This window comes from Chenopodium album, chromosome 6 (genome assembly GCF_948465745.1).
Source record: "Chenopodium album chromosome 6, dcCheAlbu1.1, whole genome shotgun sequence".
Taxonomy (NCBI): domain Eukaryota; kingdom Viridiplantae; phylum Streptophyta; class Magnoliopsida; order Caryophyllales; family Amaranthaceae; genus Chenopodium; species Chenopodium album.
In genome coordinates this window covers 14,419,942-14,436,588 of record NC_137839.1, presented here as the reverse complement: position 1 = coordinate 14,436,588, position 16,647 = coordinate 14,419,942, and the positions used below count along the sequence as shown (strand labels likewise).

Here is a 16,647-nt window from a genome sequence, read left to right as displayed (position 1 = left end):
ATCTTAATAAATTACTATTCGTCGTTTTTACCTACGTGGCAAAAATTTAAAATTTCATTCGTCACTTTTGTTTAAGTGGCGAGTGATTTTTTTAATTCTAAAATAAAATAGATATCTAATTTTTAATTGGTCGAAAATATACATTTTCTTATGTGGTGCTTCCAATGCTCTCCAAAAATGCCTACTTTATTTATATATATTAGATTAGATTACTAGTTTATTTATTTATTTATTTTTTGTTAGTATAATTCATTCATTAATAAATGTCATATGTCATATGACATTACAATAAGAGACATTTGAAATTAATAAATACTTGTATAAAATACTGAATCAAATAAAGAGATGGTTCTTGCACACATCTCTCGCTTAGGCCTTATTTAGTTCACCTTATTTTTACTTATTTCAGAAAAAATAATAAGTTCAGATCAGATCATCGTTTTATGTGCAGTTTTTTATCACTAAATATCTTTCAAAGAGCAATACTATTGCATAGCGGAAGCAAATTTATGAATCCCACCGGTGGGTTAGGCAGCCCGGCAGGGGGAGTATTTGTGTGAACGGTCTCAATATTTAACCTGCTCTTGATACCATGCTAAATTATGTAAAACCTCAAAGCTTGAATTTCATTGATTACTCTCATATCAGAATATATAATACAAGTTATTCCCTAATATGATAGAATTAGGAAACTACCTAAAATATAATCTCAAGATATTCTAGCCATAAAATAGGGAATAAAATATATCCTATAATATTCTCAAAATATATCCCTCAATAGATCAAAATGAGCTTTAAGGGTAATTAATAAACATCTTTAAGCTTTAAGCTAGTGTTTTCGTTTTGCCAAGGAAAGTATACAAAATGAAAAGGATTTATGCAGAAATGTTCGTCCCAGTACAAGTTGCTCATTTTTAAGAGTAAATAATAAACATCTTTCTTGTCACAAGTTTTGGCATAATATCCATTTTAAAGTATGACTATGATCCTTAGTTCAATCCAAGAGTCAAGATACCATATTCTTCTATTTAAAATATATACACTTGATTAATACTTCGTATATTCAAAATTTTATTCAACTACATACATGTTTTGATTATATCTTATGTTTCAACTATGCACATTTTGATAGGTTTATTTCTGTATTTAATCAAAGTTTATATTTCTAAAGTTGATCATCTTTGATAGAGTATATGAACTAATCTTGAGCTTTAACCATCAGCTTAATTTTTTTGTTGAGATTGTCCTTTAACATGGTATCGAAATCAATATGACACAAAGGTGACAAGTTCCAATATGAGTCATATTAGTTGTATTGTTGTAATATTAACATAAGACGTACTTCAGGAGTAAATCATATGATGATCGCCCAATTTTCAAACTATGTAATCAAGGCTAACTATAGTTGAGATTGTAATGATTCCAACCTACCACCTTTGTGACAAGAGTTTGATTTCTATCGAGTTTATAAGGGCTTATGAGGAGATTATGATCTTTGTGGATATAGGTTCGATTTTGAATATGAGATAGGCTAGGTCACCTCCACCTAAGTCTTGCGTATCCAAATAAACATAATTTGCATACTATTATATATGTAAAGTCTATACGCATGGACCCACCCAAAGGTTAATCAATCTAACTAATTGGCGATGACTAGCTATTCCTTCTCACGCCTAATTTGTTAATCATCAAACAATAAGTGAATCTAAATTTCTAAATGGATAATTATTGGATGTCACATTTTCACTACCAAACCCTAAATTCATAGTTGGTGTACAAGAAATGTTTGACAAAAGTAAGCCATGTTGGAAAAACAAAGGCATCAACCCTTCAACTTTCTGTTATATCCCTAAAAATAATTTAATCACATAGAATAAACCCACCTTACTTCCCTCCGCGTTGCATTGCTCGATCTCCATCATATTAGTACAACAATATTAATTTTCTAATAATTGTTTAATTATTTTTAATTTACTTCAGGTTGGTATGACATAAGAAAGATACAAATACAAAAGAAATCAATTAATTTGATTCCGGAATCCAACTAACAAAACTTTAATTAAATAATTAATTTTCTTAATTAAGGTGCCATTAAACATGATTAAAGACTTGAATCTTGAGGTATTTGTGCCTGTCATTGTCTCCTCTTCAACCAACACTCCTTAATCTAATCAATTAAGAAAGTTTCAAAGTGTTAAATAAGAGTGACCTAGCTTTGGGTGTAACCTATCATAGTTTACTTACGTGCTTAATTTAATTAAATAACTAATTATATTTTAACAAAAAAGTCAAGTTGGGCCTCTTTTCTCATTGGTTATGCATTAAAAATCTAGTAACCAAAAATTAATTATATTAGTTAAGAAAAGGACAATTTTGATGACGTATAATTTGTTTAATTTGTTTTACATTTGTTTAAACTAGTCCCACATGCTCTTTCTTATATAATTGTGATACCAATACAAGTAGTGAGAATGAGGTTACTCTTTTGTTTTAATTATATTGTCTAGCTAACGTCATCACTTTTTAATCAAGTTGGATTATAATTAATGATTATGATATTGGAGTCGAGTTTCCATCTTTTCTCTCATTTACATCGAACTTGTCTCCTCCTCTCATTCTCCATATTTTCTTTCTAAGTTTCTAACTATTCCTATTAGTGTGTATTCGGTTTTCGGTTTTCGGTTTTCGGTTTGAATAGGATTTAATTTTTCAATTTTTGTTTAGTTGATAAAAAAAATAATAATAAATCATACTGACCAAAAACAAACGGAAAATATTTCAAATTTTATTGAAGTACTTACGTACAAGTTATTATGTTTTAGTATTTTAAATCATTGTCGTATAATTATGTGGATAAGGATACAATATATAATGAATAAAATGATTTATTTCGCTAAGCAAATGAAAAGGAAATTAAATAAACTATTCATATAATTATGTGCTTAAAAGATACATTTACAAGAGTTTATATAAATACAAAATGAAGTTAATAATATTCCAAAAATGGAAGCTAAGAGATCTAATTTACGATGTGTCCTAAAGTAGATAGTTTAACTTAGGCTTCGTTCACTTCACCTTAAATTAATAATATTTAGTAAAAATAATTTCAGTTTAGTAACTTAATTTCGATTCAGTAAATATAAGTCCAGTTCAGTAAAAATAACTTCAATTCAGTAAAAGTAATTTCAGTTCAGTAAAAATCTATAAACTTAATTAAAGAAGAAATATAATAGAAAATCAGTAAAAATAATTTCAGTTCAGCAAAAATAATTTCAGTTCAGTAAAAATAATTTCAGTTCAGCAAAAATAAGGTGAAATGAACGGGGCCTTACTTGGCTTTTACATGGTATCCTATGGACATTATCTATCTTTGACCATTAGTTTCTTTGTCAATATATATATATATATATATATATATATATATATATATATATATATATATATATATATATATATATATATATATATATATATATATATATATATATATATATATATATATATATATACACATATATATATATAGGAGGCTCTCGTGAGAATTTTTCTTATGTGAGAATTTTTCTTCTGTGAGAACACTCTTTATGTTCTAAATTTTTACTCGTATGTTCTAAATTTTAAATCTAATGTTCTAAACTTTTCCTTAGGTGTTCTAAATTAAATCAAATGTTCTAATTTAGTACTCACATGTTCTAAACCATAAATTAGTTAAGTTTAATATCATAAATTTGAAATAACTTTATGTTCTAAATTTTAAAATGTGTGTTCTAAGATTTTTAATTATATGTTCCAGATTTTAAAGCGTATGTTCTATTTTTTTACTCATATGTTCTAAATTTTTTACTCACACTTTCTATATTCTATATCAGTTTGTTCTAAATTTTTATTCACATGTTCATAATCTTAAATCAGATGTTCTAAATTTTACTCATATGTTTAAAATTTCATAAAGTATATTTTATAAATTTTTAATCACTTGTTCTAATTCTTAAATCAAATGTTCTAAACATATTACTCACATAGATGTTCTAAATTATTACTTAGATGTTCTAAATTTTAATTTCAGACACATGTCCTAAATTTTTATTCGTATGTTCTAAACTTTTACTCACATGTTCTAAATTTAAAATCAATTCTCATATAAGTATGAATTCTCACATATGAACCTATTCTCACCGGATCCCTCCCCTATATATATATATATGTGTGAAAATTATAAAGATAAAATGTCGCTAATTTACATGAAAAGAGTCTAACAAAATCTTAGTTCATAAGTTTTTTTTTTCCTCTTTTGTAAACAATACAATGCAACCAAAGTTATTTATTTTAAACACATAATCTAATGAATATAGCAAGTGAGTCAAGCTTTCGTGAACATATAGTAGTGTTCATTGTGTACAATGAAGATATTTTTGACAACAATATAAGTTGATATTATAATCATTCAATTGATCAGAAATTCTTAGCTATGATGATAATTCTATATACTGTATATGATTAAAGACATTAACCTACTTCCTTCATTATTTTTTTATTGTACCATGAGGGATTTCATGCTTGTCAATGCATAACTTTAGCTATTAATATCTTCAATTATATACCATTGTAAAAATTATTTAAAAAAAATTGATAAATGAAAAGTAGATTTTGAGACGAATCTCTAGATCCCACATAACTACGGAGTATTTTTTTTCTAATGGATAAATCACAAACGATTATAATAGAAGATTAAATGAATAGTATAAAAGTCTTTATGGTGCAATAAAAGAAAAACGGAGGAAGTAGATGGAAATAGTAAAATTTAATAGACCTTATGATAAATTCTATTATTTATTTTATCATCCAGAGTAATGTCTCTATTCAATACTTTGACCTTTTTCTCGATAATGTCTCTAGACTATTCGAATATATATTCTTTCATAAGGTCTAGTGAAAAATGTCTCTATGTATTTCGCTTCTAACTTAGTTTAAAAAAGACTTGGTAAAAAAGGGTGGTTAATGTAAGAAAATATGAAGACGAACTACAATTTCAATCTTACAAAAGTTGATTATTCTAATAATTTTTTATCTTATCATATTCACTGAACTAAAGGAAGTCCTGATGAAAGTGTGGAATTACCACGATCAAAATTACTTCCTCTAGGAACCCTAGTTCCTTACCATGCATTATGAGTTCCATTGTTTTGTTTGTTAAATTTTCTTTTCAATTTATGCCTTTTATCATGACATAATAACATGGACCATTGGACCCACGACTTCTAAATGACAATTATTGGATGCTTCTTTGAGTTGGAAAAAGACTAAAGCAAATTAGGAATATGAATATATGATATATTCTCCACACAAAATTTTAAAAAGCTAAAATATTTCTTTTTTAAAAAATTGATAGGCAAGAATATTAAAATAATTAATGACTTGTAGGGTCTCAATATGACGTCTTGTATAGTAGGACCTAATATGGTTTTCTGCTTAAAATAATTAACATTGCAATAATTTAATATCATGGTACTGTCCTATAGTGTGACATCATCTATGTGATACATTATAATTACAATATTACCCTTATAGTATCTTTTGCCAATTGTAAACTTTGGGAAGAGGCGCATGGTATCTAAACTACCTATAAATAAGTCAATATAACAACATAATAGGATCAGATTCTTTCCAATTTTGACTAGGTTTTTTACATTTTATACATAAAATAGTTAAACTAGGTTTTCATTAATGGGTAAGAATCTTGAGAGGAAAATTTCAAAGGGGATTCTTCCATCCAAACTATTTTCCTCACGAAAGCAAAATTGGATTTAGTTAATGTATGAAGCTAATTCATTGAATCATTGTCATTTTTAGTTAGAATTCTATTAGATATTTGAAAAACTCATTTTAAATAAGTTAAATTAACTTGATATAACCTTATTACTACATATAGTAGTCTCCTACAATTTCAAAACGAAGAGAGTTTTCGCATCTATAAAATTGTCAGTTTTTTTGCTAATAGAATTATTGTGTACTTCATCTCAACAAAGCAAAAGACTAAAAGTAGATACATTTTTTAGAAACAAGTTTAAACAAATAAACATATATAAGAAGGAGAACAAATCAATCACAAGAGTTTACTACTTTCATATATTATTGAATGACTTGTGTTATCCCACAATACTCATGCCAATTAAGAAAAAGTTAATACATGTAGTGAATTCACTACAAGAAAATAACCTTTTCGTAGCGATTATTTTACTCATTTTCTTCAAAAAAAAAAAACATGCGTATGATCTTTACAAGATTCGAACATGCAACCTCAAACTCTTATATTAAATGTTTCACCAATAAGCTATGACATATTTTATGTATTTTTTTTCAAACAATATTTATATATCTAGTGTTGAAAAGGCTTTTCGTATCAATTTTTAGGATTTATTGGCGATTGTAAATGATACGATTTCTCAAAATTATATAAATGTGTAAAAATAGTGTGGATATGTATTATTATGCTTTTCGTATCGATTTTAGATGGGAAAACCATGGCGATTGTAAAAATGATACGACATCCTTAATTATTTCACAAACATACTTGCATATTGTAGCGAATGAACCATCGCTACGAAATAATCGTTACGAAAAGTGATTTTTCTTGTAGTGATTTGGAAAATGATAAACATAGCCTCTAGTTAAAGACGATGTATAAGAAGCAAAATATTAAAATAATACGGATTAATACACTGATTTATTCATGATAATGTAAACAAATTTCAACTTTATTTGATCAATTAAGCAAAGAGGTCTATTTAATGCTTATATGTAGCCATAAGCGCTACATATATCTTCATCATTTTGGTTAAACGGCATTAAGGCAGCAGCTACTTAAACATTAATAAAAACCAGTTTGATACAGAGTTTGAGCTTAAGCTAGCTCCTTCAGAATCCAATAAGGTAGGCAATACAGTTTAAAGTAGTATTGCAAGCCATAATCAAAGGTTAGAGTTTAAGTCGATCACTGCTAAAGCAATTTTCATTGGTGTAAAAAACTACCCCATTCCCTGCAGCCCTACAACTCTACATGTACACAATCAATTTCAAATTTGGGTTTTAATAAATTATTACAATTTCTCACCTCATACATAGAATCACTTATAATTTTCTAGGCAAGTTACACAAAGTGCACTTTTTATTTTTTATTTTTTATTTTTTTGTTCTCATAATCTGATATTCCATCCCAAGATATGACTCATTTGATAAGGTTCTTACCTTATAGTTTCGAGGTTCTAGGAGCAAATACTAAACAAAAAAATCACAAGAGTTGGTGTTAAATTAGGGTCCTCATTACCGTTGAAAAAAAAAAGCAAAGGTTTTGCACTTAGCTTTCTCCCTCAATTCCTTAAAATTTGCTTTACTATATATATCATACCACTTTTCATAATTGTAAAAAACCACAACTTTACCCTCGATCACATTGATTCCTTATCACTAAAAAAATACTTCATCTCAAGTTAAACAACAATGAGCTGGGAAAGGTTGATTTTGACTCAATATTAGCATATACTACGTACGTAAGTCAAATGAAGATGAAAAACGGATGTAAGCTTTTTGATCGAATAAACAAACTATTGCAGTTAAAAGTGAATGAACAATGATGGAACTACAAAAGTAGTAATTAATCCATGCATTGTCACTTAATGATTACATTATTTTTCTTTTTAGTTTGATCATTATTTGAATTTGCTTAATGGGGATAGATATTACAACTTCCCTCATAACTCTTGCAATTGATCCCACTAGGCTACTATACTATATCATCAACTCCTCTCAATCAAAACTTTAAGAGGGAGTTTGGTGAAAAGCTCATTAGGGAAAAATTAATTAATTTGACCACTACAGATAAGGTAATTGAAGTGTTTGGTGGTCAGCTTGATTTAAATGATGATTCCGCTAAATAAACTCATTTTCAATTAGCTGCTCAAAGGTGGTCTTTCATTAGCTTTAATTCAAGTAAATTAAGGTGAAATGACAATTATATACCCAATTAATCCAAAAACTCTACTATAAAATATCTTTAGAAAGTTTAATGACTAAAGTTAAAAAAAATAAAGGTATAATAGTCTTTATTATACTCCATCCGTTTTAAAATACTTGATCCACTTACCTTTTTAAGCCATTTTTAAATGCTTGCTCTATTTCTTTATTTGGAAACTTTTTTCAGTATTTAATTCATTTATCTCACCTAGTGGATCCAACATAAATCATATTTTATTAATTTAATATTCTTTCTTCTCCAATACTCTTCACTTCTTTTGATTTTTATAATTTTTTATTCTTTCACCTACCCCACTACCTCCATATTTTATTACTTTTTTCAAATTCTCCTAAAACTCTGCATATAAAAAAGTGAAGCAAAAATTTAAAAATGGAGAAAGTAGTATTCAAAAATAAATATTGGAATAATACTCCATATTTTGAAATTTTAAAATAAGAAAACAATAACTATATTGTACTCCCTCCATTTTTAAATACTTGTTCCAATTCTATTTTTAGTACTATTCATTTGTCTTACTTTGACTAATATTTGTGACTATACATAAGAAAAAAAATATATAGTCTTGTGGGTACTTGTTGGAATCATCTCAATGAATTGATTATTAATTTTCAATTATAAGAATTTATATTTATTGATAATTAAAGATATTAGTGATTAAAGATTAACATCGGTATGTGTGTCTAAGATTTATTGATAATTAAAGATATTAGTGATTAAAGATTAACATCGGTATGTGTGTCTAAGAGAAATGGAGCAAGTATTTAAAAACGGAGGGAGTAGAAAGGAAGAGGTATATGATGAGAGGAGTAAAAATAAAAAAGGGGAAGAAGTAGTGATACAGTAAATGACAATAAGGAATCTGAAAGACCAATAGTGGGTGGAATCAGGTGATGACATCATAAATAATGTCTAACCGTTTCTCTCTCTTGGTAAAGTAAATTCCTAAAATAGTCTCATCATTCTTTCTTTGGATTTTTCGCGCGTCACACCTTGCACAGACACACTCCACTTTGTGTATTTGGCATATTTTTTTTAAAATAAAATTTTTTTTTGTTATTTTGTTTTGTTGTGAAGAAGCAGACAATCCCTTCTCATCTTAGCCACTTATTCCTTTTCATTTTCTACCCCTGATTACGACTACCTCCCCGCATTTAACTATCTTTTTCTTTAAATTACACTTTTACCCTTTATTAAAATTGGAGGTAGTATAATTATTGATATTTAACATATAAAATATAATTTGGATCATAATTTGGTCCTTGTTGTAATATTTGTGAAACATATGAGTATCAAATACTACTCCCTCCGTTTCCGAAAAAACGATCTATTTATCCTAATTTTAGTCTAAAAAAGAATGACTCATTAATATTAAAATACTCACCAATTTGTAATAATATTTGTGCAAAATTAGTTTCCCCATATAAAATTTTATTTTTCCATACACTTTTATTATTATCTCTCTCTACTTTTTTGTAAACCTAGGGATGTTAGTGGGGCGGGTCAAGTAGGAGACCCACCCCATCCCCGCCCCAATGGGGTGGAGATGGGTCTCGGTTTGGCGGGTGGTGGGGCGGAGATGGGGATAAAAACCATACCCGCCATGGGTGATGGGGCGGGGGTGGATTTTAAGTTGTACCCGCCCCACCCGCCCCATCCCCACCTCATACCCACATCTATATATCTTTTAAAGCAAAATTACATACTTTTATTCTATTTATAAAATAATTACATGAAATACAATATTAATTATAATACTTTGTACGACACTTATATTATAACACAAAAATGTGTATAGAATGTTTTATTTTATAATTCGTATTAATTATGTAAGATTGTGTATTTGAGATACGAATATTAGGTGGATCTTGGGTGGGGATTAGGCGGATCTTTGATGGGGATGGATATCCAAGTGGGGGTGGGGCGGAGATGGTTTTGGAGTTGTACCTGGTGGAGCGGGGATGTTGATGAAAATTGGACCCGCCGCGGGGATGGGGATGAAAATATTAGGTGGGGATGGGATGGGAAGGCCAACATCCGCCCCGCCCCGCCCCATTGACATCCTTATGTAAACCCCATGTAAATTTATTTTTTCAATATACCTAAACTTCTTTTTATTTAACTTTATTAATACCCGCAAAATCAACCCAAAAAGGGTCGTTTTTTCGGGGAGGGAGGGAGTAGTATTTAGGAAACATATCAAGGGGCATAATAGTCATTTTCATTGTCACTGTCCCTTTCCCTTAAAAAAGTATGCGTTGTCCCAATCAGCCAATCAAAAGCGTCATCTACAACCCCACAAGGGCATTTTCGACATTTCATATTCCACCCCCTATTTGTCACAAAACAAAATTTATACTCGAAAGAATCTCTAAAAAACGCAAAAAGATTCATTTGCTTCCGTTGATTTTCCACCTATTCTCCATTTGTCACTCTCTCTCTTTCTCTCTCTTCTTCTTCTCACATTTTCTCTCTCCTCTCTCTTCTCTCAGCTTCAATGGTGTTTCTGGAATCATCTGCTAAACTTTCATAGATCGGGAATCTTTCTATCTTTTCATGGTATTTTCCATTTTTAGCTTTTTTTTCCTATTTTTGCAGCTCCCCTTTTAATTTTTTCCTTTAATTTCTCCGAAATATTGTTTTTTTTTTCGAGGATTGAATATTAAATATGTGTACATTTTTTGGGCTTTGTTGAATTTATTCTTTTTTTTTTTTTTTAGTTATATTGTTTTTGTGTTTATTTTATTGCTTATTTGGTAATTTAGCTTATTGACTTGTACTAATTAATTAATTAATTATTCGATAAGTATTCGTTTAATCTTGCTGTTGTTTTGTAAATTTGAGTTTCTAAATTGGTAGTTTGTTTAAGTTTAATATCTGGGGTGTACTTGGATTCTATGTTTCTATTACTATGGATCTTTTTTATTACGTATTTGGTATATATATTTTCAGATTATTAGGATTTTTTTTTTTTTTTGGGTGTAAAGCTGTGATGTAGTCGTGTTTCGATCCCTAGATCCTATTAAGACTTCAACTGACATTTACAGATAAGAAAATAAATTGCGGTGTTAATGTTGATGGATTGGGGTATGTTAGATTAAAATTATGGTGAAATAATAGCAAGTGTTTTTATGTTTGAGTGAAATTGGTTAAGTTATTGCCTGGATCTGATAAAATTAATGTTGATTTAGTCAAAGTATTACTGTAAATTTTTGTCTGTTATCTTGTCAAATTTCGTTCTAATGAGGACCTTTATGTTCATAACTATATAGGGTAAGTCGACCAAATTATGGAAGTAGATCAAATTGACTATTTTTAAACCTGAAAATGCCTAGCTATATTGTAAAAAAAGTTTTTTAAAAAAAATCCCAAAATTTCTTTATGTTTAGGATGATGAGTACAAGATTAAAAAAAAATTGTTGAATTATTGATTTATGGACGAATTGTTGAGTCATCGATTTAAGAGTTCATTATTTGAGGATTAATATAGCTCGGATGAATTATCGATTTATGGACGAATTGTAGAATTTATTACATATATGTTCCCCTCATGGACTTTGCTTGTGTTGGAGAGCTTATCTTTGTTCTCCACACCTTGTTGCCATTTTTCATCAGATAAGTCAAATATCTGATGAACAGATGAAATAATTGTTTTTTAAACTTGTCTTTATTATAGTGTTGTTACTTTGCTACGGAGTATTATAAAGCCCTGTACTTTTCATTGTTATTGAATAAAAATTATTTTCTTCTATTCAAATTGATTTTTGCTGTTTGAAACTATTTTTATTAACTAAAATCACCCTTTTCTAACCAATATTTTATATAGCATTTAAAATTAAATATTGCTAATTAAATCTGTTTTTATTGTTCTAAAATTATTTTTACTTTTTTTTTTTTGGTATAGAACTACTACATTATTTTAATTGATTAAAGGTATATATTATCCATCAAAACTGATTTGAAATATTGTTTTAATTGATTTCTTTTTATTTACAATTATAGAAATTGGGTTGCAATTATACAAAAATAACATTACTTGACAAAGCTTGACCACGAACCTCAAAAATGTTATTTTTCCTTTTAAGACAAAGGGAATATCATCTACTCCCTTTAAAGTTATCTGTTGTTTCACTTTGATTATTACACTCGTGGATGCACAATTTTGACCATTAAAGTATGTTTAATTAATAAATTTGAAGTAAAAAACAATTTAAAAGTTGATAATATGAACATATTCACTAAGACAAATCTAACAACATCTTATATGATGAAATTAATTGACTGTTAAAGAATGAAAACCAAACGTCAATAAAAAAATGGAAAAAGAAAGAAAGAATTGGACTCTATTGGAGATCATTTCACTTTCTTAGGGAGGATCAAATGAAAGTCTTTAGACTCTTTACGTTGTAACAATCATTGCACTAACACCTGTTAATGTGGACGAAGTGTAACTTTTTATAATAGAAATAGCTATACCACCTCCATTTCCTCTCTGTTCCTCTTTTTCCTAGGAGATAGCATGTTTGGAGTGTGGTACTGTGGTAACAATTTATGGACTATCTAGTATCTTTTTTTTTTTTTTTTTTTTTTTTTTTTTTGATCTCATGGACTATCTAGTATCTTATACAAGGTTTTCAGGCATAAATGTCTGTACTCTCTTCACTTGTGCTTTCTGTTTCCGAAGAAATGTCCCTGCCGACAAAACGTGTCTTGGCATAGACTTCTCTTTGGTGGATATAGCCAATGTATAAACTTGTTTTAATTATGAGAATTTTATTTATTTTTTATCTACCAGTGGTTACCTTGTACTTGTAATGAGATATAATATGAATGTAGTAGAGTGCTATATTTGAAAGTATGTAATTTTATTTGAATTATGATTTTTGACTATTATTATCTTGTGATGATTATTTCAGTTTATATGAATATAGAGCAGAAGAAAACATTGCAGATGATGCTCCTCTACTATGGATCTTGTTCAGTTTCTTATCAATGGAAAGTAGTATGCAGCCTAGTTGATTTAAAATTATTGTTTTTTTTTTAAAAATTTATTTTTATTTTATATAAAGGGAATTTCCCATGATATAGAATTATAGAGCTTTGAGCTGAAACAAGACTTTAAGAGTAATGATTTAGAAAAATGGTTAACTTCACAAAGAAAGTTGTTATTGGACTAAATTGGCCTTGGCTGACACCTTGGTGCCATTCCAGTCAGTTATATTTTTGTGTTACTTGTGCTTTTTTTTGGGCTGATGTCAGTGAATTTGAAGGACATCGTTTCTTACAATTTATCTTCAGTAATTTAGGGAAATTTTGATTATCCAACATGTGGTTTATAGCTCAAGCTATCAGGAAATGCTGTTAAATGTTGCCCTTTTCTTTCAAATGGCTTTTCATCCCTTTCTTCTGTAAATTTGTCTCTTTCATAAGCTTTACCTTGCAAATTGATATAAGACCTTGCCATTTATTTTATAGTTGCTCTTTTCCTCTTATTTATTTATTTATTTATTGACTTTGTTACTGTTATCTTTACTAATTCAGGATGGTTTTTTGTTCTGCTAGGTTAATTGAAGTAACTCTGCCACAGTGCCTGTCATAAGTCTTCAAATAACAAGCAGGCTGGTTTAAGTAATGGGGCTTTTTTGTAAACATAGCCTGAAGTAGGCTGTTTCTCTTCCAGTGTCAATACTATGGATAGAGCTGACACTTCAGGTTTTGTCAGTGGTGGAAGTTTCTTGTTGAAAGCTCTAGTTGTAACTGGTCTACTATTTGTGAATGTTATAGAGGCTTGTGGCTGAAATTCTACTGCTAGTGTGTCTACTGTTTTCTTTTGTTCTTAAAATTAAGCTGATGAGGATGAATATCAATGAAAAGGGTGCATATTTCAATTGCTCTAATGACTTTGCTAGAAATGACAAATTTGGTGATACCTCTTTGCGATTGGACTGCCTTGGCTATGAAAGGAGCAGTAATTCTCAATTTCATAATGCTCAAAATGACCCTGGGGCTTTTACTTCTATGACTCTCGATGATGGTTGCAGACTGGTACTTGGATTAGGCCCTACACCACGGGCCTACTCAGAAAATAAGCAATCGAAGGGATCTTCTTCATCATCGCTCCAAGGATTGTCAGGCAATGGTGATTCGATCTTGAAACTGGGGCTTTCTGGAGAAACTGGAAATTTGTTTAGTTCTTTGAACTTTTCGACATCAACCCAAACTGAGTTTACTTCACATCAGTTCACAAGCCAAGTATCTGTTGCCAATCCTACTCATGTTCCTGTGGCTGATGAGGGCTCTACTTCTGCAAAGCAATCAGGTGGTTATATGCCATCTCTTCTTTTGGCTCCTAGAAATGATTGTAGATCAGCCCCTGTACAGATGTGGGATGGTTTTGATCTTGGCTCAAATTCTTCTTCTGATCAATCTCATTTGGGTTCTGAACCTTCTAATACAACAAGTTGTACTATGGGAACTGTATCTGAACATTCAGCTACTCTTACATCTGTGGACAATAGGCCACATAATGCAAAGAGATGCCGTTTTATGGGTTGTACAAAAGGAGCTCGTGGAGCATCAGGTCTGTGCATTGGTCATGGTGGTGGACAGAGATGCCAGAAACCTGGTTGTAATAAGGGTGCAGAAAGCCGTACTGCTTACTGCAAGGCCCATGGAGGAGGAAGGAGATGCCAGCACTTAGGTTGCACTAAAAGCGCTGAGGGAAAAACAGACAATTGCATTGCTCATGGTGGGGGACGCCGATGTGGGTATCCTGGAGGTTGCTCTAAAGCTGCACGTGGAAAATCGGGGCTCTGTATACGACATGGTGGAGGTAAGAGATGCAAGGTGGAAGGATGCACAAGGAGTGCTGAAGGCCGGGCAGGTCTTTGCATTTCTCATGGGGGTGGAAGGCGTTGTCAGTATCAGAATTGTGCAAAGGGTGCTCAAGGTAGCACCATGTATTGCAAAGCACATGGAGGAGGAAAACGATGCATATTTGCTGGCTGTACGAAGGGTGCTGAGGGGAGCACACCGTTATGTAAAGGACATGGTGGGGGTAAGCGATGTATGTTTGATGGGGGTGGGATTTGCCCTAAGAGTGTTCATGGGGGCACGAACTACTGTGTTGCCCATGGAGGTGGGAAGAGGTGTGCTGTTCCTGGGTGTTCAAAGAGTGCTCGTGGTCGCACTGATTGCTGTGTCAAACATGGTGGTGGGAAGCGATGTAAGGTTGAGAATTGTGGGAAGAGTGCCCAAGGGAGCACTGACTTCTGCAAAGCTCATGGGGGTGGAAAACGCTGCAGTTGGGGTGACGGTAAATGTGAGAAATTTGCACGGGGTAGAAGTGGCTTATGTGCAGCCCACAGCAGCATGGTTCAGGAAAGAGAAAACAAGCGAGGCTTGATTGGCCCTGGCCTCTTCCACGGTCTTGTTTCTACCTCTTCTTCCACTATTGCTAGCAGCTTGGACAACAGGAATTCTTCTTCTGGAATAAGTGTCATCTCTGATTGTGAAGAATCATTGGGAAGGCCAGCTAAAAGGCAGCATCTCATACCCCCTGAGGTGCTTGTACCCCTGTCAATGAAGTCGGTCTCATCTTATTCAGTGCAGACAACTGCTGGTGAACAGAACGAACTACGCAATGGTGATAGCAGAAGGGGCAATTTTGAATTTTTGATTCCCGAGGGTAGAGTACATGGTGGAGGCTTAATGTCCTTCCTCGGAGGAAATCTGAATAAAAACGCTGTGCATGGGATATGAAGTGTGAAAAGTCATTGTGATGCATTATTTGCTGCCACATTCATTCAAGGTTTTCCTTTGCCTCCTTGAATTGTTCTTGTAATTGTGTATAAAGCTGTAAGTTATTACATTACATGTACAAATAGTTCCTGTAAACCATGCTATTTATTGTTGTAGGTGTCATTCACCCTGCATTATTATTGAGTTGATTAGTGTACTTGGCACTTCTCTTCTTCCTTGTTGACTAGAGCTGTTCAATGGACAGAGGGTCCATCAAAAGCCCTGACCCAGCCCAATTATAAACGGGCCAGGCCCGTCCAATAATTAAACAGGCCGGGTTCTTATAGGGTCAGCTAACCATGGATCCTTACAGGGCTGGGCTGGGCTCTTATAGGGTTTATAATTTTTTGGCTGGACTCTTATAGGGTTTTTTTTTTTAATTCTTATAGGGTCTATAATTACTAGTACTAAAATAAAAAAACAAATTTCCAAAGAAATTTCCTCCTTTCTAACGTCAGTTTCAAAAAAACAAAAAAAATTCCCTTTCAAAATCCCCTATTTCCCCCAAATGATGAACCCTAAAAAAATTCCCAAATTCTAAATCTTCATTTTATCACCTTCTTGATTTCGTCATATCATTTTAATTACCAAGGTATGTTGTTCGATTTCGCTCAATTATTCTCGATCATATTCAAGTAGTACATTTTAATTTATTTTTTCAATTATTTTGATTTGTCTCATCTGGAATTTGTATGTTTTTGTGATTTTCATTATTAATGAGAAGATTAATGTAGTTTCCTATGCAATTCGTATGTTTCTTCTATTGCTAATTTTGTCAATTTAGTTTAGTTTGAAATTAGGAGCTGTGTTTAATATGT

At 31.1% G+C, this 16,647-nt stretch overlaps 1 protein-coding gene across 2 annotated transcripts; it reads left to right on the top strand.

Moving 5' to 3' along the window:
• Window positions 1-10,380: 10,380 nt before the first annotated feature.
• LOC145635895 (uncharacterized) lies at window positions 10,381-15,973 on the top strand. 2 transcript variants are annotated; one of them, XM_081687268.1, is made up of 3 exons: window positions 10,381-10,588; window positions 12,946-13,031; window positions 13,592-15,973. In XM_081687268.1, the coding sequence occupies exon 3, from the start codon at window positions 13,880-13,882 to the stop codon at window positions 15,788-15,790; it is 1,911 nt and encodes a 636-aa protein (XP_081543394.1). In that variant the 5' UTR covers window positions 10,381-10,588; window positions 12,946-13,031; window positions 13,592-13,879; the 3' UTR covers window positions 15,791-15,973. The 2 variants fall into 2 exon arrangements, with proteins under 2 accessions (XP_081543394.1, XP_081543393.1); XM_081687267.1 differs by lacking the exon at window positions 12,946-13,031.
• The last annotated feature ends 674 nt before the right edge of the window (window positions 15,974-16,647 follow it).

What these genes read in the sequence shown, in the direction of transcription:
- LOC145635895 (XM_081687267.1), top strand. Translation starts at nt 13,880, where the DNA reads ATGAGGATGAATATCAATGAAAAGGGTGCATATTTCAATTGCTCTAAT.